At 41.9% G+C, this 26797-nt stretch overlaps 3 protein-coding genes across 12 annotated transcripts in view; 1 reads left to right on the forward strand and 2 right to left on the reverse strand.

Moving 5' to 3' along the window:
• LOC118391155 (cytospin-B-like) overlaps positions 1–3414 on the reverse strand; it is a 162819-nt gene extending 159405 nt beyond the window's left edge. For all 3 annotated transcript variants that reach the window (XM_035782241.2, XM_035782243.2, XM_052457871.1), the window contains exon 1: positions 3336–3414. The gene's annotated coding sequence lies outside the window, so the exon portion shown is untranslated. The remainder of the gene's footprint in view (positions 1–3335) is intronic.
• A 572-nt stretch (positions 3415–3986) lies between these two features.
• Positions 3987–7279, forward strand: LOC118391156 (mitochondrial import inner membrane translocase subunit Tim22-like). 2 transcript variants are annotated; one of them, XM_052457874.1, is made up of 4 exons: positions 3987–4274; positions 4691–4887; positions 6573–6645; positions 6709–7279. In XM_052457874.1, the coding sequence occupies exons 1-4, from the start codon at positions 4016–4018 to the stop codon at positions 6729–6731; spliced, it is 552 nt and encodes a 183-aa protein (XP_052313834.1). In that variant the 5' UTR covers positions 3987–4015; the 3' UTR covers positions 6732–7279. The 2 variants fall into 2 exon arrangements, with proteins under 2 accessions (XP_052313834.1, XP_035638139.1); XM_035782246.2 differs by having other exon boundaries at positions 3989–4274; positions 6732–7279.
• A 1120-nt stretch (positions 7280–8399) lies between these two features.
• Positions 8400–26797, reverse strand: part of LOC118391781 (active breakpoint cluster region-related protein) — a 252735-nt gene continuing 234337 nt past the window's right edge. For 4 of the 7 annotated variants that reach the window (XM_052457875.1, XM_052457878.1, XM_052457877.1 and 1 more), the window contains 7 exons: positions 15535–15594; positions 14884–14993; positions 14580–14719; positions 13713–13847; positions 13337–13442; positions 10506–10671; positions 8400–9971 (listed from right to left, as the gene is read on the reverse strand). In XM_052457875.1, coding sequence (XP_052313835.1) covers positions 9882–9971; positions 10506–10671; positions 13337–13442; positions 13713–13847; positions 14580–14719; positions 14884–14993; positions 15535–15594 — 807 coding nt within the window. In that variant the 3' untranslated portion in view covers positions 8400–9881. The remainder of the gene's footprint in view (positions 9972–10505; positions 10672–13336; positions 13443–13712; positions 13848–14579; positions 14720–14883; positions 14994–15534; positions 15595–26797) is intronic. The other 3 variants (XM_052457876.1, XM_052457879.1, XM_052457881.1) reach the window with 1 other exon arrangement.

The raw sequence follows: 26797 nt of genomic DNA on the forward strand, positions 1-26797 counted from the left end.
ATGTAGAATATAATTTACAATGGTGAGGGAGTGATGGAGGCACGGTGGCGACAACACAGCGCCCCCATATCAGTCATCTAGTGTATAAATTATTGGGCACTAGGTCTCCCTGCACTTTGCCATTCTTCAATCAGCAGTGTAAGTATGCACTTAATCGAAGAAATCATGAGCTGCAGTCTCTGACAGAGTCTGCTGTGTACGGCCTGAATTTTCACTGCTGCATCGTGTATGCAGTATGAATGTATTCTGTCCGTGTGTACTGAGAGCTCTGTGCAGTGAGTGCATCCCCATGTATGGGGATTATAGCACTGCAGTGTTTGCCCCTCGCCCTGCCTGACTGACTGCATGCTTGCCTGCTGCAAATGTGGAAGGTGACACCAATGGATCTCCTCCTCATCCATCTCCCCACTGGATAAGAGCGTCTGCTAAATGACTTAAATGTAAATGTAAATGTATATAATTCACACACATACGTGTAGCCTACACATTGCACATGCACACACACAGATAAAGCTGTGAAAAAAATATAGTCTTCAGTCGCATACCAAAAAGTAGGCTAGGTAAATCGAGGTCAGCGATACTAGAGCGCGTTCTTGAATCAGGAATTTTGACTTTGTGGAACAGCAGCTAGCCTATACAGCAGAGACCTTGACATCCCATTTCAAATGAGGCCACATGGTGTTCTGTGACACACACACACACACACACACCCTGGAAAAGTCACCCTTAGCTTTGGACCGTAACAGAGGAATGAGGACGCAGGTGGACAGCCAGGACACTCCAGTCAATAACCCCCCCCCCCACTCCGCCCTGCTCACCAGAGACCTACTGGAGGCTATTTATAGCGGCTCCAGTCCCCCAGTGAGAGAATCGTTGGTAACGAGCTCAGCAGTAGAGCGCAGGCGCAGCACAGTCACTGGGGACCATTATGGTGATGTGACTGAGAAACAGATTCACTGCTCTCTTTCTGGCCCTGTGAGGACAGGACACCCTGTGAGGACACACAATCTAGGGCTCTCTCAGCAGCACACAGAGTACAGGAGTAGACTGGGAGACCAGGTGAGCTGCATTCTCCCTCGCCTCCATCAAATTTAATGCCAATAATCATCAAAGCCCAGAGAGAGATGGAGTAAAACACTAAGAGGACATAAGCACTTTTCTGTATAACATGGGGCCCTTTTTTCTCCTGCAAAATAAAACCAGACTGCAAAATTAAATGACAACTAGGCTACTGCTTTCTTGTTAGTGTACTTAGGCTACTGCACTATTGTGTGTGGTTCCATGTAAGGCCTTAGAAAAAAAGGTTCCAAAAGGCTTCTGGGGAAGTTCCCATAGGATAACCCTTTTGGGTTCCAGGTAGATCTATTTTGGGTTCCATGTAGAACCCTCTGTGGAAAGGGTTCTACACGGAACCCCAAAGAGTTCTACCTGGGATCTGCCTGGTCCTTCTGCTGACATAGGACATACAACCTCTCTGCTGAGTTAGCTGTCAGTGTGTTCTGAACACAGCCCAGACATCAGCCAAAGACAGATCTCTTCTAGCTATTTCTATTTCTTGGAAGGTTGGCCATGACAAAACATGGGGTGTAATTACATACAAATATCTATTGCATAACTTTAAGAGGAACGATTTACTCATAGTTATTTTCTCCCTTATATTGCTTTAGTACCATCAAAGGAATAATTAGGGGAGTGTAGAACTGAAAGATGTCATTTGTTTTCCATTATATATGCCTATCCCCTTCCAGTATAAATGTATGTGTGTGAATGACAAATGACATGATGGCCCACTGCTTGCTTGTTAACCTCTTAAAAACATGTAATGTAATCCAATCAAATAGCGTTCTAGTTGTTAGGCTAGGCTAACTTTCCCATAAATCTATCTTTCTCATTAATCAAATCAAATTGTATTTGTCACATGCGCCGAATACAACTGGTGTAGACCTACCGTGAAATGCTTGCTTACAAGCCCTTCCCAACGATAAAGAATAGAAACACAAGATGATTCAAATAAAATACATGACACACACAGTAAACCAATACCAAAATTGCCACCGTTTATGAGTTTAGGCCTAAGCATCGTTTTGAGACAGTCATCTGACTGAGCTTTAATGCTTTGACTGTGTAGTTTATAAGCAGATAAATGTAATAGGGCTACAGCTGACTGTGGTAGAGCCAGTGCAGCACACAGTCGCTCAGTCATAACGACGTCTACCATAATGAACCACTTACTGATTTATTAATTAAATAAACAGCAAACTTTCACTGATAGCTAGTCTAAACACAACAAAGCCTCAGCTACTGGCTGCTACACGTATACTGTAGCCCTAATTAGGAACAAATGACAGCCGTACGGTAACCAACAATAAGTAGCATGTGGAGGGTTTTCTAAAGCATCAGTCGAGTCTACAATCGAAGTTGTTGTGAACTGTAATTACACATTTGAAAACTGTGTTAACTTAAAATCGCAACATAAAATATGTAGGCCTAATTACTTCCATGTATATGAAATAATTGATTGGATGATGATGATTTCTTAAGCAATTTATACGAATTTGGGCATTAGGCTATAGGCTACATGGACACCATAATTGTTTACTACAGGATAATCAAACTCTGGGCTTCATAATCTTACTCATTCACTGTGAAAGTGTGATGTGATCTATTTTTTTTTAACATTCTGGAAGAGTTGCTAATTGGTGAGCACTATGTGTACTCAATTATTTATTTGTCATTCGTTGTTGCTGCATAGTCACTGAGTAAGCTTGGAAGAGCTAGCCTATTGATGTAAGCAGGAGGGTGTTTTTCTACGTAACCAAATGTACTGGTGGAGGCAGCAGCAGACACAGAAAACAACATCCTGTTGAACTTCAAACAGACACACAAATGAGAAGAGACACCAGAGTCCACAATGGTAACAGTGCACATGCATCCACCTCCACCCAGTCCGCAAACATTCATGACAGATGTCTTCGGCTGACTCAGCTTTACCATCACACAAGTCTGTCTTACTGCAGCATTCTCTAACTGTAAGATGTAGCAATGAACAACATGTCGACGCGAGTTGACCATACATTTTTTAAACACGGGTTAATATAAAATAACCATCAGCTGAAGGTACAGTCACAGATGGGACACTTGTCGTTGATCAAAACGGCGATTGCTGTGAAATGCACTAACTACTGTACTGCTATCCAACCTGTCTTCATAACGACTCTCACAGCCTCACCAAACTTGAGCAACGTAAATGAATAAATAGTAAAAAAGGTTAATAATTATCAGTGCTGATTGAAAATATATATTTTCGGCAAAATAATATAAATATTTCCCCTCACCTGTTCTTTTCAACTCTGCCTCTGGTGCGCTCGTTTGTGTGATGTGGTGATGTCGATGGTTGGGCTAGCGTCGCGCGTGGATGTGCCTGCAGGTGGAGCGCGCGAGTTTGGTGCAGTGTCTGCATTTACAAAGACTTCTGGGTAATGTCGTATTTCAACCGTGTGTTCACTTGAGAACTATCTTCTCCTCATGATAACATTTGTATTAAATCGACACCCTCCTCATTTATTTCCTGCAAAGGTCAAAATTAAAGCCTAAACGAAATTAAAGCCTACAGATATGTTCAAGTCAAATGAGAAGTGTTGTGACAATATTGATCTAAGACTTTAAGATGATATGGTTATATTCAAGATAGCATTCATGAAGACAGTCCATTACTTAGAAACGCATTGATCTGACTTTGTCGAATCTGCTAATATATAGGAAGACTCATTTGCACTTCACTTGCACGCTAAAGCAAGTAAAAGAAAACGTGCAAATCTTATATATTGACAAATATTTTCTCAAACAACAATACAGAATGTCTATGTTTGTCTATGTTATTGGTCCAGGACCGTTATTCCATAAACTTCATTGTTTTTTCATGCGGAATAAATATAATTGACCTCAAGCTGTCATGCATTTGGCGAATCCACCGTTTATAATAGCCTCTTGAATTTACCAGCCGCACACACTCATCATGGCGGCGACCGTAGGTAGTGGAAATGCCCCTGTGTCGGACACTCAAGCCTCAACCTCGGCTGATCGGAGCTATGAAGGTTCAACATTTCAGTACAGCATGGTCCTGGAGCATCTCATCGGGGAGAAGAGGCCAATTAAGGATCTGAATCCGACCGTTATGGGGGGTCTTCCCAATCCCATGAAAACCGACGACCAGAAGATGATCGAACAGGGAATGGAGAGCTGTGCTTTCAAAGCGGTGTTGGCCTGTGTTGGAGGTTAGCCAGTCTTTCACTATTGTCGACGATATTAAAAATGTGTCATGCATTTGCATGAGTTACTGTACCCTTCACAGTTGCAACTAGTCTCTAGCTTTGTCCATCCATGGACGACCGAGCAATAGAGGCTAAATTGCAACGTACATTTATTTACCTCATGGTGACAGCTGATTGCAGCTACAGTACAGTAGGTACACTAAATTCTCTCTGCATGCAGGAGTCCGACAATTTATAATGCACATAGTTGTTCCAAGTTATTGATCTTTTAAGGTGTTGGTAACTTACTGATGAGATGAGCCACTCACTCTCCCTTGCTGTCTATAATATTGCTCGTTCTCACTATAAGGTATAGTAGTAACAGTACTATTTCCATAGTTGCTGTAGCTAACACCATCTTGTGACACTTTTCTCTAAAGGGTTTGTTCTTGGGGGAGCGTTTGGTGTGTTCACGGCTGGTATAGACACCAACGTGGGATTTGACCCCAAAGACCCCATGAGAACACCCACGGCCAGAGAGGTTCTCAAAGACATGGGCCAGAGGGGAATGTCCTACGCCAAAAACTTTGCTGTCATTGGGGCAATGTTCTCCTGCACAGAGTGCATCATTGAATCGGTAGGATGATTCTGATCCTTTTTTTCTGCTGAAATGCATCAGAAAATAGTAATAATATGCTATCTAAGAGAGTAGCAAATTGAAAGTAGTCTGTTGATTGTCAGTGGACCGGAGGAAGTAAAGAGATATTGAAACTAAGCACTAGGACCATCTTTATTCTGGCAAGCGTGTAAATGCATCACTAGCATGAGACGGCCTGTTATGTTTGGACAACTTGCAGGACCTTAACGTTGTCATCAACAAATCATATGTAAGCACAAACCACAAAGTTATGTTCAACATATTCAAAACTTCAGTCTATTTTATTGGTTTTTACTTTCCTAAAACAAGTCTAACTCCCAGTTTAGCGGTTGGAGATTTGAGCACTAAATGCATCAGGGTGTGTGTGTGTGAGAGAAAAGCTTAAGCCTAGAGACAGAGGTTGATTGTGTTAATGTTCTGTAATTCAGGGTTCATCTGTAAAAGAGCTCTTGGTCTTAGTATGACTCCCTGATAATAGGCTACTACTGCTATACAGATATAGGCATATAGGAGGCTCATTTGTTAATTTTCAATCAGAATATTTTTAAAGAAGTGTTATATTAAAGGAGTAACTATGGTAGGCCTAGAACTTTCTTCCTCACCTCAAAGTTCAACTGTCGGAGTCAGTTGTAGTGCTGGTGCACACTACATTCATATCATAGGCCTGCAGTAGCCTAGCTAAGATTAATAATAACCATACCAAACCTTCACAAAAGTTGCTTAACATTTATTAGGGTAATATCAAAAGCAACTCTAGTCAATGTTTCTAGGGAAAATACTAACAAGTTATTTATTATATTGCGGTATTAAATTTGCATCTGGCCCTTTTTCAATTTCCTTTTCATGGTTTGAGTGTGAGTAGCATAGTAGGGCTACCAGTCATTCTATTATATTGCGGTAAACACAACATTACAGCCGGAACTTTAATTTGGCCAACGAAAATGGCTCAACAGAATGAAACCTTAACATTACCAACAAAGGACTATTGTAGGCCTACCCAACGAATGACAGCAATAGACTAACGTGATTTATTTTACAACAGGCCTACTTTTAACAACATTTAAAATAACTTAATTTAGCCAATGAGAATGTCTCATCAAAATGAAAAACTTTTTGCATAGGCTAAAGAACTGATTTAGATGATTCAATCATTTTATAATGACTAAACAATTGATAATAAATACATGAATTGCAGAAAATTGCATCAAACCTGAATGGCGAGTTGCACACAGTTCATTTGTCCACGCCAATGTTTCTCACCTTTGTTTGCTACATTATAAAGACATGTTCAATCAATAGTGGCCATGGCTCCTTTTTCTCGCTCTCTCTCCTCCGCAGCAGGCGCACATGAGGTGAGCTGCCGGAACCAGTTTCAGCTGGACATAAGCAATGCAGTTCATTGAATTGCAATTGGCTGACAAAGATAACAAGCTTGTGCAGTTCATCACACAAACATTAAATTAAGATGACGGGTCCAGTCGGTAAATCAGTTTTAATTGCACATTCCTGTGACCTGTAGCAATTATATCAGAACTGACCCAGATCCGAGACAAGTCAGAATTTGATCTTGGAATGTTGGGTCTGTTGAAACCGTGAAGACATCTACTGGAAATACTGTATTGTCAGTCTTATACTGACCCCTTGTGGTGTATTTTACATTACAGCACAGGGGGAAGTCAGACTGGAAGAACGCTGTCTACAGTGGTTGTGTTACTGGGGGAGCAATAGGATTTCGAGGTGAGTTATCTACTTAATTTGTCAGTTCAAATGTCTCATGCATTAATATAATTTTGTTGAAAGATTGTCTCCCTTCTATCTTATAGCTGGGGCGAAGGCTGGCGTGCTGGGATGTGGTGGTTTCGCTGCCTTCTCTGCTGCCATTGAGTACTATCTTCGGTGAAAACCAGGTCACCTTCTATACCTTTGAACTATTGAGGGATCACTGTCCCTCTGGACCAGAAATACTTTATACCTTGTGGAGAGAGAAAAACATCCCTGCTCTGCAGGTGGAGCATCTTATCATGAGGATTATCTACACTTGTACAATTCTACGTTTGACTGTATCCTGTGCACTGTATTTACAATGTCATACAGGGTTGTCCAGGCTTGTGGCCCACTTATGCTGGCTTTGCCTATCTAAAAAGTTAAGTCATTGAGATGAACCTCTAATCAGTTGTAGTCGAGAGCTGGCTATTCTCTCGTTTAGTTTTTGTGGGTGAAATCAAGTCAATGGCCGCATTTGCGTGGTAAGGACAAAAGTCGAAGGTGTATGGGCGACAGCAGCGCTCAGATCAACATGGCAGTGTTGCCATTGTTTAAAAGGTTTTCATTATAATGTAGAAATAAACATGTCTCCAACACCCATAACTAACTGGAATCATATGTGTACATTATTAAATCACGTTTGTCATGTCTTTGTTTGCATGGGTCAAACAAACACCCTAATGATTGGTTGACAATAGAGCCCCACAATGCATGTAATGGCTTCAGAATGAAGTTGAAGAGCAACTGTAGAGACTAAGTCAACATTTCATTACTTTTGTATTGTAGCAAGTCTTTTTTTTTGCGCCAGAATGCAGCAGTGTTAAGTAGTTTTTTGGGTGTCTGTACTTTTACGTCACTACATTCCTAAAGAAAATTGTATTGTTTACTCCATACATTTTCAATGCTTTAGGCCTGGAAAATAATCTAATTCACACACTTATCAAGACGTCATCCCTACTGTCTCTGATCTGGCAGACTCACTAAACACATTCACTTGTAAATTGAGTGTTGGAGCGTGCCCCTCGCTATCTCTAAAGAAAATGGTGCCATTAATAAGGAATTTGAAATAATTGAGGCTTATATTTTAGCAAATATGGGATTTTACTGGGCACTAACCTTTACTCAAGTATTAAAATTGGCGACTTTTTCCACCACTGGAACGCAGCACACTTTAAAAGACTAGTCAATGACTTGACTAAAGTGATCCGCTCGGACCTTCAATGTTTCACATTCTGACTCAAACAGCAACAGGGTGACACTGACCAATGTTATGTACATTTTTACAGAATCCATCCAATTTATAGTTAAATATAAGCTCACAAAGTAGCCATTCAGTCACCAGTGTAAATTGATTAGAGTAATGCGTTACCAGATTGGATTTATATAGCACTTTTCTACCAACTGAGGTACTCACCTCATCCACCTGGGTGATGTTTGAAAATTTTTGTGCCAGAATGCTCACTGTTCTGGCACCAATTTTACATAATATGAACTGAGTTTGTGTCCGAGACAAACCACTGCTAATTGCTACCGTTTTGAATTCATTTTTCAATTCTTATGACTTGTTTGGTAACTGCATGCTCAAAAAATTATTTATTTTCTGCACTGCAATCTTGAGCTTGCACAGTACTGATACAATTCCACTACATGAAAGTCACTTTTCAACTATCCCAAACCAAATAAAAATCTATACAAAGTTATAAAATATGAATTAGTTGCGACAAAACAACCGTTTTGGTAGACTTTTATTAATTTTACTAAAAAAGAAAAGTTCACATCGACATTTACCCTTGTTAATACAGTATACTCAAAGTAAAATACAACATTTGATTTTCTTTTAATCTTATATTAAAAATATCAAATAGGACTCATCTAACAGTGCTTATTTTAAGATATGTCACAGGCTAGATAGCAGAAAGGTTGGATTTGTACAGCTTTGATGGGAGGACATTGCCGGTGCCGCAAACTAGCAGTGACAACCTACCTTCGTTACCCAGCCTGATTTGATTGACAAGTTGAACATGCAATAAGGGCATTAAACTACACAATAATCCTATAGATTAACTGGTGTCATTGGACACTAGGAACAGGCTTGCAATGGATTGACAAGAAAAAAGCAAATGTTCCAAAAAATGTGTGATTTTCTTCCCATAACCCTCATCTCACAGATTGATGTTTCTTTCTTTAAAGAGGTTTAGAATCAAACGTCAGATTTTACACTTTGTGTTCCTGTAATCGTTTCAGTACAGCTCAGCCAACCTTGGCTGTGAATGAGAAACTTGAAAAAACTTCAAACAACGGACTCCTTTGAGCAATTCTCTAGTTGCACTGGGCCCAGTTTCCCAAAAGCATCTTAAGGCTATGGTTCTAACGATGACTTTAGCCTTGAGATACTTTTGGGAAACCAGCTCCTGGACTGTACAGGCACACTTAATATATATATATTTATAATAAATAGGGCGAATTTGGCCAAGACTCACACAGAGGGAGGGCTGTGCTCTCTAGTCTTTACACGTGGAGAAAAAATGTGACAGTGGCCATTCACTGACATGGCTTTTACTGGCAGCTTGGAAACGCAAACAGTCCTCAGCTCTTTGCTTTAACACACACACATACATACATACACGCTTCTACATAAACACACAGCCCTCCTCCGTCACATGCACAAAGCCAGAGAGAAACAAAGGACTTATTGAACAAATAATATTTATAAAATATGTAAATGCCATTTCTTGGAATGCCTCTGAAAGAAATAAAATAAAAGAGAAGGTGGAGTAAGTAACAGACCAGCTTCAGGATCATTGAGCTGGTTTCTGGAGGACCCAACAGACCAAACAACCAACAGTGACTCAGTAACATACCAGACCCTGACCACTAACCCCTCACGGATAGATAGAGAGGTCCCATATCGGTGGCTGTCCGATGGGGTATTGAGGGTCAAAGGTTAGAGGTATGCTGTTCCCTCCACCCCTGCTCTTCACCAGATGGATGTACTGTAATGTAGGGGCCGTTGCTCTATCTCCGCTGACACTAGAAGACGTGACTGGGATCCAGAGGAAGCACCGTGACTCCTCTTCCTCCACATCTGACTCCATCTCTCAGAGTAGGCTGGGTGGGTCTTAGGGGGGCTGTACAGTTTTAAAAGGGAGCTGGGTGGTATGGGGGTGGGGGATTTGCTGTTGAGTCTTTCGCTCCGGACCCCCAAGAGATTAAACGTCAGTGGAAAAGTAGAGTGTGTTCCGCTTCAGCTCAGCGAAGGAGATGGGAGGATGCTGCAGGTAGTACAGCAACACTTGGACCTGAGATGGGGAGCGAGAAAGAGAGATTGAGACAAATGTAAATGGTGTTTCATTTAAATACCAATTATCATAGTTATAACCAAAAAAGGACTAGGATATGGAGCTTAGAGGCGAATGTGACCTACATATTCTGTACATGACTCAGGTGACACAGTAAGCATCTCTCCATGATAACTGAGTATCTGTATGAGTATCTATCTACTAAACATTTGGAGATTTAATAAGCCACTGCACAAACAACTGTCTCTCAGTCTTTACAGTAATGATGAAATATGGCATTCTACTGTTAGTGTTGTGGCTTTTATGGTGATTTACAGTAGTCATTGTTTATATACGGCCTAGAATAAGTCATTTGTGAACAGGAAGTTGTTTCTCTCTCAGTACGGGGCAGAGTTCCAGGAGGGGCTTCCCAAATAGTCTAAATACAGCTGGGAAACCAGACTAGACTGACACGGTTTGAACACGCACATCCCCCTCAGCTAACTCTTACATGCTCATAAGCAAACGCACATGCACACAAACAGATATACGCACCCAAGTCACACTGACCTGTGCCATGACGTCATGTGACCAGATGTCAGTGGCCAGGGTGATGTGTCCCTTGGTGACCTCGGACTCAGAGGGCCTGAGCAGGGTGGGGCCAAACACTGTGCCCAAGTTGTGGAGGGACATCTTGTTGATGGGCTCATTGTCAGCAACTCTGGAACACAAAACAGACAGATAGACCAGTCAGACTACAGTGACCACAGGGACAGATCATTATTAGTTATTTTTCTAGTCATGCGACATGTTTTCTGGTCTGGCCTTGTTACTATGATAACCCATGTTCTGAAGCAAACACTGTCAGTACAGCACAGTGTGTTCTGTGTGTGTTTCTTCTACAAGGACCATGTCTGAACTAAGTTACTATCTGCTGTAACTTATATAAATGTTCTCCATAGCAACAGCAGAGCCTTTCATATCACACTTGAAATTCAGCAGAGCTTCCAGCAGGTGTCCTCAGCGTGCCTACGAGAGTAGTCTGTGTACGTTCTTGTTGACTGACTGCAGTGTACTGCTGGGTGAGAGCTGTACTGGGATCAGACCATAATAGAGTCTCCATGGTGCAGAAGAGTGGAATCTGACCCAGTGCTAGGCCTGTGAACTGACCTCAGGCCTGCCAATAGGTAGAAATCTTATTTCTCTCTATGGACCTTCCTGCCAGCAAACTTCTGAGATCTCACTACCCTTTACACTGTAACAGCTTTACACACTATAAAACACCTCCCCTGGTGATACATATGGCTCCCAGCGTTCTTTTCAAACGTGTCAACCTTACAGCAAGGATTAACTGAAAACAACCTTCTGTAAGGAGGCGTGAGAGTGAAGTAATGTGTAACTGAAAACTACCTTCTGTAAGGAGGCGTGAGAGAAGTAATGTGTAACTGAAAACTACCTCCTGTAAGGAGGCGTGAGAGTGAAGTAATGTGTAACTGAAAACAACCTTCTGTAAGGAGGCGTGAGAGTGAAGTAATGTGTAACTGAAAACTACCTTCTGTAAGGAGGCGTGAGAGAAGTAATGTGTAACTGAAAACTACCTTCTGTAAGGAGGCGTGAGAGTGAAGTAATGTGTAACTGAAAACAACCTTCTGTAAGGAGGCGTGAGAGTGAAGTAATGTGTAACTGAAAACTACCTTCTGTAAGGAGGCGTGAGAGTGAAGTAATGTGTAACTGAAAACTACCTTCTGTAAGGAGGCGTGAGAGTGAAGTAATGTGTAACTGAAAACTACCTCCTGTAAGGAGGTGTGAGAGTGAAGTAATGTGTAACTGAAAACTACCTTCTGTAAGGAGGCGTGAGAGTGAAGTAATGTGTAACTGAAAACTACCTTATAATAATATAATAATAATAATAATAATAATAATATATATGCCATTTAGCTGACGCTTTTATCCAAAGCGACTTACAGTCATGTGTGCATACATTCTACGTATGGGTGGTCCCGGGAATCGAACCCACTACCCTGGCGTTACAAGCGCCATGCTCTACCAACTGAGCCACAGAAGGAGCACCTTCTGTAAGGAGGCGTGAGAGTGAAGTAATGTGTAACTGAAAACAACCTTCTGTAAGGAGGCGTGAGAGTGAAGTAATGTGTAACTGAAAACAACCTTCTGTAAGGAGGCGTGAGAGTGAAGTAATGTGTAACTGAAAACAACCTTCTGTAAGGAGGCGTGAGAGTGAAGTAATGTGTAACTGAAAATGACACGGCTGCACTACATATTTAAAGTTAGTCTTAGTTCCCTCTAGTTCACATTGTAGAGCTAGATGACAATAATATACTCTCAGACAAATGTTGTCTGACCCGTGTTAGGAAACTATGACAAACACATAAACCTGATCTTTTAAACATCTGGTGGTGAAAACTAACTTTACTCAGAGTATGAATAAGTCCCCACACAGGCCATTGCTACTATGGCTGATGACAGACAGCTGGTTCTAGGTCAGATGTGAGTGATAGGAGGAGACCCATAAGTGTTCCTGCCCATGCTAGTGGTTACTAGTCTGTGGTTGGGCTGGGCCCTGCTCTACCATGGTCTTCTAACTGAAGGCAGTTTTAACAGGCACAGCCATGATGTCATCCAAAGTAGCACATGGTCGGCCATCTAAAACCATCACAGCTATTTTCAAAGACAAAATAGTAGTAGAGAAGTCTTTTTAAGCAGTAAAGTCATTTGTCATTGACTTTAATGTGTTTCCTTCAACTGGGCCATAGGTCGAGCCCCTTAACTTCACCACAACAGGTCTAGCGTAAAAGGCCCAGTGGAAACTGATGCTGATTCCTCTCCAGGGATAGACGTGTGTGTGTGTGTGTGTGTGTGTGTGTGTGTGTGTGTGTGTGTGTGTGTGTGTGTGTGTGTGTGTGTGTGTGTGTGTGTGTGTGTGTGTGTGTGTGTGTGTGTGTGTGTGTGTGTGTGTGTGTGTGTGTGTGTGTGTGTGTGTGTGTGTGTGTGTGTGTGTGTGTGTGTGTGTGTGTGTGTGTGTGTGTGTGTGTGTGTGTGTGTGTGTGTGTGTGTGTGTGTGTGTGTGTGTGTTGACCACACAGGGTCTGGCCTGTACTCTGATGACTTTTCCCCCTGTCCTTTCTCTTATTGGGGCGGTCAGTCAGTGGCTAATGAGTGTGGTGCGGTCACAGTAGCACACCTCATGAAGCTCTCCAGACTACAGTTTTATGGCAGGCTTAAAGAACCACTCGCATGTGGACCGTATTCTGCCCAAAACTCCTCCAAAACCCACTCTGAACGTATTATGCTGCCTGTTAATTTGGCCCAAACGGTCACCAATAGTAGTTACTAGCCCCTTGTGTGTACACATGTGTTTGTGTGTATACCTCTTGAGATGCTCCAGCAGGCTGAGGAAGGTGATGAGGTTAGGGTCAGGCAGTGAGCGCAGCAGATGCATCATGCAGTTCTCCTTGGCTGCAGGGTCCGACAGAGCTGTGGAGAAGAGGAGGCGGATACAGGAGGAAGATACATGGGGAGTATACAGGAGGAGGAGAGGGAAAAGAGAAGAAAATAAGTTAAGAATTACCACTCTAAGGGGCAAAAATTAACAATCCTTTCAATGTTGTCTTGTCAATGTATAATTTTCTGTGAATAAAAAATGGAATAACCCCTCTCTCTGTTACTACTGAGAAGCATAATAAATGTATTTATATGGTATTGCATTGAGATGTATGAATGTATGTGGTCTGTTCGAGGTCGTACCTATGCCCTCCATGAAGGCTGGGTACAGGCGGTCAGTGAGCAGGGGCTCTGGCAGCTCACGGAAGTACAGCTTCAGTGTTCCCGCGATGGCATTGATGTCCATGTCACTCAACATCACCAGGATGTCTTTGCTATCTTTGAAGGGGAGAGAGATAGATATATATATATAGAGAGGGGGATAAAACACATAAGGGAAGTGTATCATCCCAACCAAACAACTAGTTCATTTCCAGACGGATCATTCTGGCTCCAGAGATGACATAACAAGAAACCACACTCTATAACCCAAACAACTGGAGATCTCAGCTCAGTGAGACATGAACACAGCAGAGAGATGCTGAGGAGGTTAGCATTTGGTTTGGTCTAGGGGCTGTGACTGAGGATGTGTCCCAAATAGCACCCTATGCCCTACAGAGTGGGCCCTGGTCAAAAGTACAGCACTATATAGGGAATAGGGTGGCAATATGGGACACAACCTGGATGTGAGAGTCCCAGGGAGGACAACACACAGCTGACAGCTGCGGCTCGTCAGACCTGTGTTCTTCCTGTCCTTTCCCACAACTCTCTCTGTTTATAGCCAGGCTGAAGCCCCTCTGCCATGGGCCTGGTAGTCTGACCCCGGCCCACAGTACAACAGAGTGGAAGGACAGAACAGCTCACAGAGGGAGGCTTGTGTTGATAATGTTGGGTCTGGAGTTATTCCTGATAACGTGACCTGACCAGGAAGTATTCATGGCCCTGGTTATAGTTTATATATAGGGCCAAGAGTTATCCCTGGTCAGATGCCATGGGCAGGAACAAAATGCTGTGTCTGTTGATGTAGACTGAGGTGTGCTTTGAAGTAGTCTCAGTATGAGCGTTTCTTACTGGTGTCGAATGCTGCTTTGAGGGCCTGGATGTCAGTGGCCACACCGGAGATCCTGTAGATTCCCACCTCATCGATCCCCCTCTTCTCCACCTCTTCAATGCACTGGCGGACTATGTAAGGCACCTTGGAGCGCTCGCGCCTGTTGGGGGACAATATTCTTCAGGACTGATATTGCAGTACTATGACTGTAATTAGATTACAGTCAACAATGTGATGCTGATGCTAGAAGTGTAATACACTGAGCAGAAAGATTTATCATGTTGTTGCAGGTATGTTTGAATACAACATATCAACATGGCTTACTTTGTCACCACACTGATTTTGACCCCGAACACCCCACTCTGTTTTTTGGAGGGCGTTCTCTTCAGACTCAAGTCCCGACTCGTAAACTTCATGGAGAACTCCACTTTGATCTGTGGGAGACGATACATATACAACGCGTCAAACAAGCTGCATATTTAGTGGTTTATTTGACAGGGACCATGAACAGCAAACATTGCACCAGCTTTTAGCTGCATCGCTGATCTGCAGTCACTAGTTTAAAATACACAGCTTCCAAGTGCTTTCTTCTGATCATTACACAGCATCCAGGAGTGTACGTGGATCCAGCGTTGTTAGATGTTTAAACTTTACGGCTGTTTAAAAACACTGTGTTCCGGAGCAATCAGAGAGTTGGCCAAGCTAGTAAAGATAACGTTGCATGGCCCTGGTCAACTGTAACAACAAGCTTCTTTACAATATCCACACACCAATCCCTAACAATAGTCATCTTCTATTAACAGTGTTGAGATGTGTAAATGACTGACAGTATCAGAATTGGCTGGTTTTCCAGACACAGTGTAATCCGAGTCCTATACTAAAAAGCATGTTCTGTGGAGATTCAACATTGAAAGAGCTTAGTCTAAGAATAGGCTTCATCTCGGTCCCGGGGAACTGGTCCCAAATGTCCCTTACCCCGTTCATCTCTATGACATCCATGTGCCAGTTCTTAGACTGAACCGTCTGGGGGTCCAGCTGAAATACACAGAGAAAGAGAGCAGAGTTATGTTTGAGTTTCCTTCGTTATAGTTTCTACACAAGCCACATCACTGCATGGCCTCATAGGAGACAGAGAAGGTATGACAAGAGCAGTGAGTGTTCAAATACACTTATTATGGACACAATCACATGGACCTTCACAGAACACACTCTGTATATCATATATAAGACTGCAACCTAGTAGAGACACTAAAGCCTTCTTTCTGGTGCCTGTGTTCTATTACTGCTAAAGTCATCTGTCACTACAACTCTGTACCTAGCCAGCTCTCTCTGAGTACTCAGGGTTCACTGCACTGGAGGGGAAAGTATGTTTATTAGGAAACAAACACTGTTTCGCTCCCATAGTCACCAAGACATCAATGTTTCATTCTCGCCTATGTTTTGTGTTCTACTTGTCACTACACCCCCAGTACCTCGCTAGGTCTCAGTGATCTGGACCTCTGCCTACCTAGAGTTCACTGCACTGGAGGAAGTTGTATGTTTATTAGGACACAAACACTTCTGTTCCCTCCCTCTCTAACACCTACTCCAGATGTCTCCCTCCCGTCATGCTTTGGTGAGGCTCTGAGGAGCTCCTTTAAAGTCCAGCCAAGAGAACAACAAGGGCACGTTACAGTTTGTTTTCCGACCCGAGACGAGCCTCTCCTCTCAGCATGGGCCAGAGGAGGAGCAGGGCTATTTTCTCACTGCTGCTGTTTGTGGAGGAAAAATATCCAGTTTTCCGTTTGCGTCCTTGATGAAAATTCTCAGACAAGCCTGTCTATATTTAAATGACAAAACATCCCTGGGAACTTTATTTTTTATTGTCATTTAATTTCCAGGACGCTGACATCTGATAAAGTTAAATGGGCTTTACCCCCTGTGTGGATGGAGCAGTGGTGCACGCTGGGTAATGTGTGAGTATGTGTGTGTTTAGACTGAGAGGAGCCTCTGCCGTCTAGCCAGACTGAGGGCTGTGTGTGGGTCTGTCCCTACCTAACGAAATGGATTATCTCTGCATCAAAACAAATGACTGTATATATGAAATGGCAAAGCCAAAGATTACGTGACACCATGCATCCCTATGTGAATACGAATAGCGCATTGAAGCCAAATAAAATCTGGGAAGATGTCGTCTTATGGAGACATAACATCAGCAGTATGAGCTACTCCAGGAAGTGATGTTGCAGGCTAGCTCAGTGCTGCCTCCTATCATTGAGTAACAAGTTAAAGTCTGACCGGGGTATTGCAGATTGCCATTAGCAGCGGAACTATCCCTATAACTTAGTCTGTGTACGATTTTAAAATAATCGGTTCAAGGACATACATCTGTGTATTAGAAGCTGTTATTGGTACCATGATTGTCTTTGGCATTTATTTATATGACTATAATGGGGGATCCTGTTCTCTGCTAACAATGCCTGCAGTACTGCGGTCGGCATTGAACTTCAGTGGCTTCAATGAGAGGGGCAGTCGATAAACATGGATTAGCTAACACAACGTGCCATGGAACACAGGCGTGATGGTTGCTAATAATGGGCCTCTGTATGTCTATGTAGATATTTAATTTTGAATTATTTTAAATATTTTTTTTTTATCAGCTGTTTCCAGCTACAATAGTAGTTTACAACATTAACAATGTCTACACTGTATTTCTGATCAATTTTATGTAATTTTAATGGACAAAAAATAGCCTTTCTTTCAAAAACAACGACATTTCTAAGTGACCCCAAACTTTGGGAAAAAGCACAACCTCTGGCCCGGTTTCCCTTTCCCAATGGACACTCCGCCCTGTCTCTACCCTCAAGCATTTCAGCAGAGGTAAAGAGAACCTGGCCCACAACCAGATGACAGTTCGACTTACAAGAACTAACAGGAACAAGATGAAACCGAGCACTAGCATAGCAATACAATGGTAGCGAACAGAAAGGGCATCCGCAGTACTTCCATTGTGTGTTAGCATATTGTAATGACCTGATTTATTTTGAGAAAGGGGGCTTTCTTGTGTGCTGTATTTTCATCTCAATCAATGTGATTAATGTTCACATTAGTGAAATTAGGTAAATGTGATACATATGTGACCCCAAACTTTTGAATTGTAGTGTACGTTTGGCTGTCTCTAGGGGTAAGCAGCAGCTATGGCTGATGTCTGGCTCACCCTCTTCACTGTGCTCAGGCAGAGCTTGCCTTTTTCTCATGATGCCCTGGGAGAATAGAGCTCTGACATGATCTATGATGAGACGTGTGTGTGTGTGTGTTCGATACACACACACCAGAGCCACTCTGACTAGCCTAGCACTTCTACAGCGAGGAGCTAATGCCTTTTTTGGCTGATTCAGCAGTTCCCTGTGTATCACAATTACACTTATGTCATTACTACCTTCCTAGATTATGTGCTTGTCGGTCTTAAAAGCCCCATAATCGTTTATTGCTGAGCGAGTGCAAGGCCAGCACACTTACCTTATCGTAACTTTACAGTAGGGTAGAACTTTGTATTTAGGGAGTGTAATTAATTACCTAATAAAAAGCTGTTTTGTATCAGTTATTAAGACATCTATTACCATTAGGGGCAATTTTCCAAGCAGGGGTGAGGTTTAAAGAAGGTTGCCCTAATCATGGCTATGAGGCCCTGACTACACCAGCGCCAGGAGTCTTTCTGGGCAGGAGCCCAAACAGACTGATGAGGCCTCCTGTAATCATGTAGCCCCCCAAAACAGGCCCTAAAAACAACATAGTGTATCTCTCGCTCTCGACATTATTACAAGTGAATGGAGTCAAATTGGGTTACATAAAAATACAAAGACCCTTTAATGCAGCCGAGCTGTGTGCAGTCAACACACCCACTTGAGCCCTCAACCACCCCACCCGTTCACTTCTAATGCAATGCTGCTTTATTAAGAACTCCAGGAAAAACTTCTGCACCTATTTATTCATTTTCCTTGCCTGGGAAGTGAGCTGGTTCAAGGAGAGACCAGATTGCTAAGGTATTATTTATAGTGCAAACTGCAACTGAATCAGTACAGTTCCAGACTATATATTCTCATCCTATCACAGAGGATGGATGGATGGATGGGAACAGGTTACGTTGTTTGAAAATGTTGCTTTGAAGTTTAGACATGGAAATAATGATCTCCCCAGTGTGACTTGGGGTTGTGCCCAGCTGGCTGGTAAAACAAAGGGAGATGATGGAAAAAAAAGTTGTCTTGAGTGACAGTCCAGGAAACCAATCAGAGGGAAGAATATATGAGGTGAAACATGCACAAAAAGAAAGGGGGCGTTTCCTCAAAGTCCCAAGAGATGAATCACAGTGCCAAAACCTCCCTCTCCTGGGAACCTCTGAAACAAATTGGTAGCGTGTGTTAGTAGAAGAAAGAAAGACTAGAAGAAAGACAAGGAGGGCTGGTGGAAGGATAAAGTATATAGAAAACATCCTAAACCAAACAATGGTTCCAATTAGGACCTCATCACTCCTCCAGAACTCAAAGCCTCCATTGTACTGCCTAAAACACTGTGACTGACTGGGGAGAGGATCATAACACATGATAATAGTGTATAAATGCATATCCACACTGAATACACTGTACAATCATCTTTCTTTCATGTGGCACAGAATATACTGCATGATTAAAATAGAAGAGGTAAAACTATAAATCAAATTAGTGCTTAAAATCTCAAATACAGGCCTTTGAGAAAAGCGAGTGAGCCAGAGAGAGAGCGAGAGAGAGAGAGAGAGAGAGAGAGAGCGATGACAGAAAAAGCATGAGGGTGAGTATGTGCATGAATGAGTAACGATGTGATGTGTTCCGTTTAGCCATCATGATGCTCAGTTTGGTGGGAATGCATTGTTCTCTAAGCAGCCACTAGGCTCTGAGGTCTGACTCTCAGTGTGTGTGTGTGTGTGTGTGTGTGTGTGTGTGTGTGTGTGTGTGTGTGTGTGTGTGTGTGTGTGTGTGTAATGCTACATCACCAAAAGTATGTGGACACCTGCTCGTCGAACATCTCATTCCAAAATCATGGGCATTAATATGAAGTTAGTCTCCCCTTTGCTGCTATTGCAGCCTCCACGCTTCTGGGAAGGCTTTCCACTAGATGTTGGCACATTGATGACACATTAGTGAGGTCGGGCACTGTTGTTGGGCGATTAGGCCTGGCACGCAGACGGCGTTCCAATTTATCCCAGGTCAGGGCAGGCCAGTCAAGTTCTTCCACACTGATCTCGACAAACCATTTCTGTATGGACCTCGCTTTGTGAACGGGCATTGTGATGCTGATATGATGCTGAACAGGAAAGGGCCTTCCCCAAACTTTTGATACAAAGTTGGAAGCACAGAATCGCCTAGAATGTCATTGTATGCTGAAGAGTTAAGATTTCCCATCACTTGCACTAAGGGGCCTGAACCATGAAAAACAGCCCCAGACCATTATTCCTCCTCCACCAAACTTTACATTTGGCACTATGCATTCAGGCAGGTAATGTTCACCTGACATCCAGCTAACCCAGATTAGTCCGTCAGACTGCCAGATGGTGAAGCATGATTCATCACTCCAGAGAACGCCTTTCCACTGCTTCAGAGTCCAATGGTGGTGAGCTTTACACCATTCCAGCCAACACTTGCCATTGCGCATGGTGATCTTAGGCTTGTGTGCGGCTACTTAGCCATGGAAAGCCATTTCATGAAGCTCCCGACTAACAGTTCTTGGGCTGACGTTGCTTCCAGAGGCAGTTTGGATCTCTGGAGTGTGAGTGTTCCAACCGAGGAGTGACATTCAACACTCTGCGATCCCGTTCTGTGAGCTTGTGTGGTCTAACAGTGCTCAGCTGAGCAGTTGTTTCTCCTAGAGGTTTCCACTTTACAATAACAACACTTACAGTTGACCGGGGCAGCTCTAGCAGGGCAGAAATTTGACGAACTGATTTGATGGAAAGGTGGCACAACTGAGCTCTTCATTAAGGCCATTCCACTGCCAATACCAGCGCCTCTACACAAGCACCCACGCACACTGTGTTACTATGGCAACCGAGAGGGGGGAAATAATTATTGATGGAAAGTGAGTGGATGAGAAGAGAAGGCAGGAGGAGAGCCAACTCAGGTTACTGTGAGGTCACCACTTATCTGCAATGTGCTTCTTCACATGGTATAGAATAGGTCAGTGAACAGTGGCTGCCACAAATTTAAGGCGCATCCACTGAGTATACATCAAACATTTACATATGCATGGAAACACAACAAACTATACACACACATACTGTACTTGGCGTATGATGAGATGCCCTTCTACTCATCCCACTGCTGTTGCCTACGGGGGACAAATCACAGACCAGGCAGGATTGAAGTAGGTAGACAAACAGATGCTGAGGTCCCTCTGGAGAGGTTTCCATTCTAGATAACTCTCCAGAGTATACTGTATCTACAACACATGGCAGTCTCCATCTCCATCAACCGGTTACCTGCTTCTAACATAGGACATCAAATGACAGATCTAGGTTGGGGAGTTTGGTGAAAGAAACTGGTTTATGAATGATGCATGTGAAACAGTCATGGGTCTTCTGAATAAGAAAAACTGTAGATGGTACATACAGTTGAAGTCGAAAGACTACATACACCTTAGCCAAATACATTTAAACTCAGTTTTCACAATTCCTGACATTTAATCCTAGTAAAAATTCCCTGTCTTAGGTCAGATAGGATCACTACTTTATTTTAAGAATGTGAAATGTCAGAATAATAGTAGAGATAATGATTTATTTCAGCTTTTAGTTAAGTGCACCAGTTCCTCCTGCAGCAAACCACCCCCAACAGCATAGATGCACTATTGTAAAGTGTCATAAGGTGAATGCACCAATTTCTATGCACCAATTTGGATAAGAGCGTCTGCTAAATGACTTAAATGTAAATGTAATGATGCTGCCACCCCTGTGCTTCACGGTTGGGATGGTGTTCTTCGGCTTGCAAGCCTTCCCTTTTTCCCCCAAACATAACGATGGTCATTATGGCCAAACAGTTCTATTTTTGTTTCATCAGCTCAGAGGACATTTCTCCAAAAAGTACGATCTTTGTCCCCATGTGCTGTTGCAAACCGTAGTCAGGCTTTTTTTGGCGGTTTTGGAGCAATGGCTTCTTCCTTGCTGAGTGGCCTTTCAGGTTATGTCGATATAAGACTCGTTTTACTGTGGATATAGATACTTTTGTACATTTTTCCTCCAGCATCTTCACAGGGTCCTTTGCTGTTGTTCTTGGATTGATGTGCACTTTTCGCACCAAAGTTCGCTCATCTCTAGGAGACAGAACGCGTATCCTTCCTGAGCGGTATAAAGGCTGCGTGGTCCCATGGTGTTTATACTTGCGTACTATTGTTTGTACAGATGAACGTGGTACCTTCAGGCGTTTGGAAATTGCTCCCAAGGATGAACCAGACTAGAGAGGTCTTGGAAATCAATCCACAGGTACACCTCCAATTGACTCAAATTAAGTCATTCTAAAGCCACTGCTTAAAGGCACAGTCAACTTAGTGTATGTACATTTCTGACCGACTGAAATTGTGATACAGTGAATTATAAATGAAATAATCTGTCTGTAAACAAGTGTTGAAAAAATTACTTGTGTCATGCACAAAGTAGATGTCCGAACAGACATTTCTGACCGACTGAAATTGTGATACAGTGAATTATAAATGAAATAATCTGTCTGTAAACAAGTGTTGAAAAAATTACTTGTGTCATGCACAAAGTAGATGTCCGAACAGACTTGCCAAAACTATAGTATGTTAACAAGGAATTTGTGTAGTGGTTGAAAAATGAGTTTCAATGACTTCAACCTACATGTATGTAAACTTCCAACTTCAACTGTATACATACAGTGCCTTCAGAAAGTATACTCCTTCATACCCCTTGACTTATTCCACATTTTGTTGTATTACAGCCTGAATTCCCCAAAAAATGTATCACACATCTACACACAATACCCGATAATGACAAAGTAAAAACATGTTCTTTGAAATGTTTACAAATGTATTGAACATTAAATCCAGAAAAGCATTTAAATAAGTATTCACACCCCTTTGCTATGACACTCCACATTGAGCTCAGGTGCATCCAATTTCCTTTGATCATCCTTGAGATGTTGCTACAACTTGATTGGAATCCACCTGTGGCCTATTTAATTATTGGGACATGATTTAGAAATAAACACACCCGTCTATTTAAGGTCCCACAGTTGACAGTGCATGTCAGACAGAAACTATACCATGAAGTCCAAGGAACTGTCTGTAGATCTCAGAGATAGAATTGTGAGGAGGCATATCTGGGAAAGGGTATAAAACCATTTCCAGAGTGTTGAACATTTCCAAGAGCAGTGTCCTACATCATTGGTAAATTGAAAAAATATGGAACTACACAGACTGTGTAACTGACCAAACTGAGCAACCGGGCAAGAAGGACCTTATTCAGGGAGGTGACCAAGAACCCAATGACCATTTTGACACAACTACAGAGTTCCTTGGCTGAGATGGGAGAACCTGCCAGAAGAACAACAGTCTTCACCAATCTGGGTTTATGGTAGAGTGACCAGATGGAAGCCACTCCAGAGAAAAAGGCACATGACAGCACGTCTGGAGTCCAGCACGTCTGGAGACTACAACCATAAGGCAAAAGATTCTGTGGTCTGAATGGAAAGCTCTATGTCTGGAGAAAAACAGGAACAGCTCATCACCCGTCTAACACCATCCCTACCGTGAAGCATGGTGGTGGCAGCATCATACTATGGGGATGCTATTCAGTGACAGGGACTGGGAGACTGGTTTTGAGGAATTGAGGTTTTGAAGAATTGAGGAAACAATGAATTGAGCTAAATACAGGCAAATCCTTGAGATCCTGATTCAGAGTGCAAACGACAGACTGGAGAAAATATTTACATTCCATCAGGACAATGACTCCAAGCATACAGCCAAAGTAACGCTAAAATGGCTTCAGAACAAGAATGTGAATGTCCATGAGTGGCTCAGGCAAATCGCAGGCATAAATCCCATTGAAAATCTATACAAAAACTTGCAGATTGCTGTTCACCACCTTACTTAAAGCCTTTTATTTTGGGGTGTTGCTATAGGCCACCAAGTCAGTATCTAAATAATATGTGTGAAACGTTTGATAGTGCATGTGATGCAAACAGAGAGGTCTACTTTCTTGGGGACCTGAATATTGGTGGTTTTTCATCAAGCTGTCAAGAGGAAACTTCTTACTGTAACCAGTGCCTGTAATCTGGTTCAGGTTATTAATCAACCTATCAGGGTGTTTACAAACACTACAGGAACAAGATCATCCACATGTATCAATCACGTTTTTACTAATACTGTAGAACTTTGTTCTAAAGCTGCATCCATACCCATTGGATGCAGTGATCACAATATTGTGGCTATATCCAGGAAAGACAAAGTTACAACAGCTGGGCCTAAAATAGTGTATAAGAGATCATACAAAATACTTTGCTGTGAATCTTAAGCGAAAGATGTAAAAAATATTTGTTGGTCTGATGTGATTAATGCGGAGCATCCAGACGCTGCACTTGATGAATTTATGAAATAGCTTCTTCCAATTACTGATAAACATGAACCTGTTAAGAAACTGACTGTTAGAACTGTTAAGGCTCCATGGATTGATGAGGAATTGAAGAACAGTATGGTTGAAAGAGATGGGGCTAAAGGAGTGGCTAATAAGTCTGGCTGCCATCTGACTGGTTGACTTAATGCAAATTGAAAAATTATGTGACAAAACTCAACAAAAAACAGAAGAAACCGTATTATGAAGGCAAGATCAATGACATAAAGAATGATGGGAAAAAAACTCCATCTTTCATATTTTATTTTAATGATGACTTAATTGGCAAAGCTGGCAAATTTAGGAAGGAAATGCCAACAATGAACAGTGAGCCACTGTATTCAAACATAAAAAAAACAAATAATGAAAGGAAACCATTGCAAGTTTGAATTTTGTAAAGTTAGTGTAGGTGTGGAAAAATGTATAATGACAAACTGGCATTGACAACTTCGATGGAAAGCTACTGAGGATGGTAGCTGACTCTATAGCCACTCCTATCTGTCATAGCTTTAATCTGAGTCTAGAGGAAAGTCTTTGTTCTCAGGCCTGGAGAGAAGCCAAAGTAATTCAGCTACCCAAAACTGGTAAAGCGGTCTTTACTGGTTCTAACAGCAAGCCTATAAGCTTGCTGCCAGCTCTTAGCAAACTGTTGGATTTAAAAAATTAAATAAAAATACAACGCTATTTCTCTGTAAACAAATTAACAACAGACTTTCAGCATGCTTATAGAGAAGTGCACTCAACATATACTGCACTGGAGCAAACGACTGAGGATTGGTTGAAAGAAATTGATAAGAATATTGTGGAAGCTGTACTGTTAAATTTCAACGCAGCCTTTGATATTATTGACCATATCCTGTTGTTGAAAAAACGTGTGTGTTATGGCTCTGCCATATTGTGGATTCAGAGCTATCTACTAGAACTCGAAGGGTTTTGTTTAAATGGAAGCTTCTATAATATCAAACATGTAAAGTGTGGTGTACTGCAGGGCAGCTCTCTAGGCCCTCTACTCTTTTCTATTTTTTACCAATGACCTGCCACCGGCATTAAATAAAGCATGTGTCGATGTATGCTGATGATTCAACCATATATGCATCAGCAACCACAGCTAATGAAGTCACTGAAACCCTTAAAGAGTTGCAGTCTGTTTTGGAATGGGTGGTCAGAAATAAACTGGTCCTGAACATCTCTAAAACTATGAGCATTGTATATGGTACAGATCATTTCCTAAGTTCTAGGCCTCAGCTGAATCTGGTAATGAATGATGTGGCTGTTGAACAAGTTGAGGAAACTAAATTACCTTAGATTGTAAACTGTCATGGTCAAAACATAGATTCAATGGTTGTAAAGATGGGTAGAGTTCTTCCCGTAATAAAGAGATGCTCTGCTTTTTCGACACCACACTCCAGTGCTGCAAGGAAAGCTCTAGCTAAGCTGTAGCAGGCCCAGAACAGAGTGGCACATCCTGCTCTTCATTGTAATCAAAGGGCTGATAAATACTGGTGGGTTAAGGTTGTCTGTCAGAGCTGTGTGTAAGTTGACTATGCAAAAATGTATCCTCCTCAACTCTAAGCCAAGAGAGAATGGCATGCCACCAGGGGTCTTTTCACAGTCCCCAAATCGAGAACAAATTCAAGAAAGCATACAGTATTATATAGAGCCATTATTGCATGGAACTCTGTTCCATCTCATATTGCTCAAATAAACAGCAAACCTGGTTTCAAAAAATGAATAAAGCAACACCTTACAGCACAACATTTGTGTGTATGCATTGATATGTAGCCTACATGTACCTTTTTTTTAATGTAGTGCTGTCCTTGAGCTGTTCTTGTCTATGAATGTTCTGTATTATGTCATATTTCATGTGGGACCCAGGAAGATTAGCTGCTGATTTTGCAACAGCAAAATCCTAATAACATACTTTCTGAAGGCGCTGTACATACAAACATCATGTATGTGGAACTTTAAAAGCACTGCTATGTTTCACAACATGACAATGTTGTAAATTGACAATGACATCAGGGAAGGAACGTGTGCACTCTGATTATACAGACACTCTCCATAATCTTTAATTAATCCATTGTTGGATTAATTGGGAATGTTAATGTATTTTGGCAGCGATATTTAAAGCAGCACTTAATTATGATGAAGTATGGAATTGTCATACGCTGAATTCATTAATTCCTCTCCTTGTACCTTTCACTTTCTGTTCACTGGGACACTACAATTTAAATATTTATTCTGTGACTGACTGTTCTGTTTTAAATTAGCAATAAGCAGCAATGTTCACATCCAGTTTAATTAGTGACTAGCTAGCTCAACTGGGTTTCATTTGATTAAACACACCAACCTAGGGATTTTTTAATAAGTCCTGTAAAAACAAGACCCTCATAATTTTTTCTGCTAACAGATTATATTATCGGCTTGATGATTGTAAACAAAATCAAAGCAATATGAGATGATATTCTGAGTCAAAAATTAGCTGTAGATTAACATAAGTGTAAATACACATAATATAGTAATTATGCAAATCCCTCTACTTAGTAATAATACGATGCCTCGGTAAACAGCTGCTGATGTCATGATTGACATGTGAGAAGGCCTCCATGA

The sequence above is a fragment of the Oncorhynchus keta genome, chromosome 12 (genome assembly GCF_023373465.1).
Source record: "Oncorhynchus keta strain PuntledgeMale-10-30-2019 chromosome 12, Oket_V2, whole genome shotgun sequence".
NCBI classification, from domain to species: domain Eukaryota; kingdom Metazoa; phylum Chordata; class Actinopteri; order Salmoniformes; family Salmonidae; genus Oncorhynchus; species Oncorhynchus keta.

Bases quoted from the DNA above. Each gene is read 5' to 3' on its own strand.
- LOC118391156 (XM_035782246.2), top strand. From the start codon at position 4,016: ATGGCGGCGACCGTAGGTAGTGGAAATGCCCCTGTGTCGGACACTCAA. The intron at 4,888-6,572 runs GTAGGATGATTC...TTTACATTACAG, and splicing joins CAGAGTGCATCATTGAATCG to CACAGGGGGAAGTCAGACTG. The intron at 6,646-6,731 runs GTGAGTTATCTA...TCTATCTTATAG, and splicing joins GGGAGCAATAGGATTTCGAG to CTGGGGCGAAGGCTGGCGTG.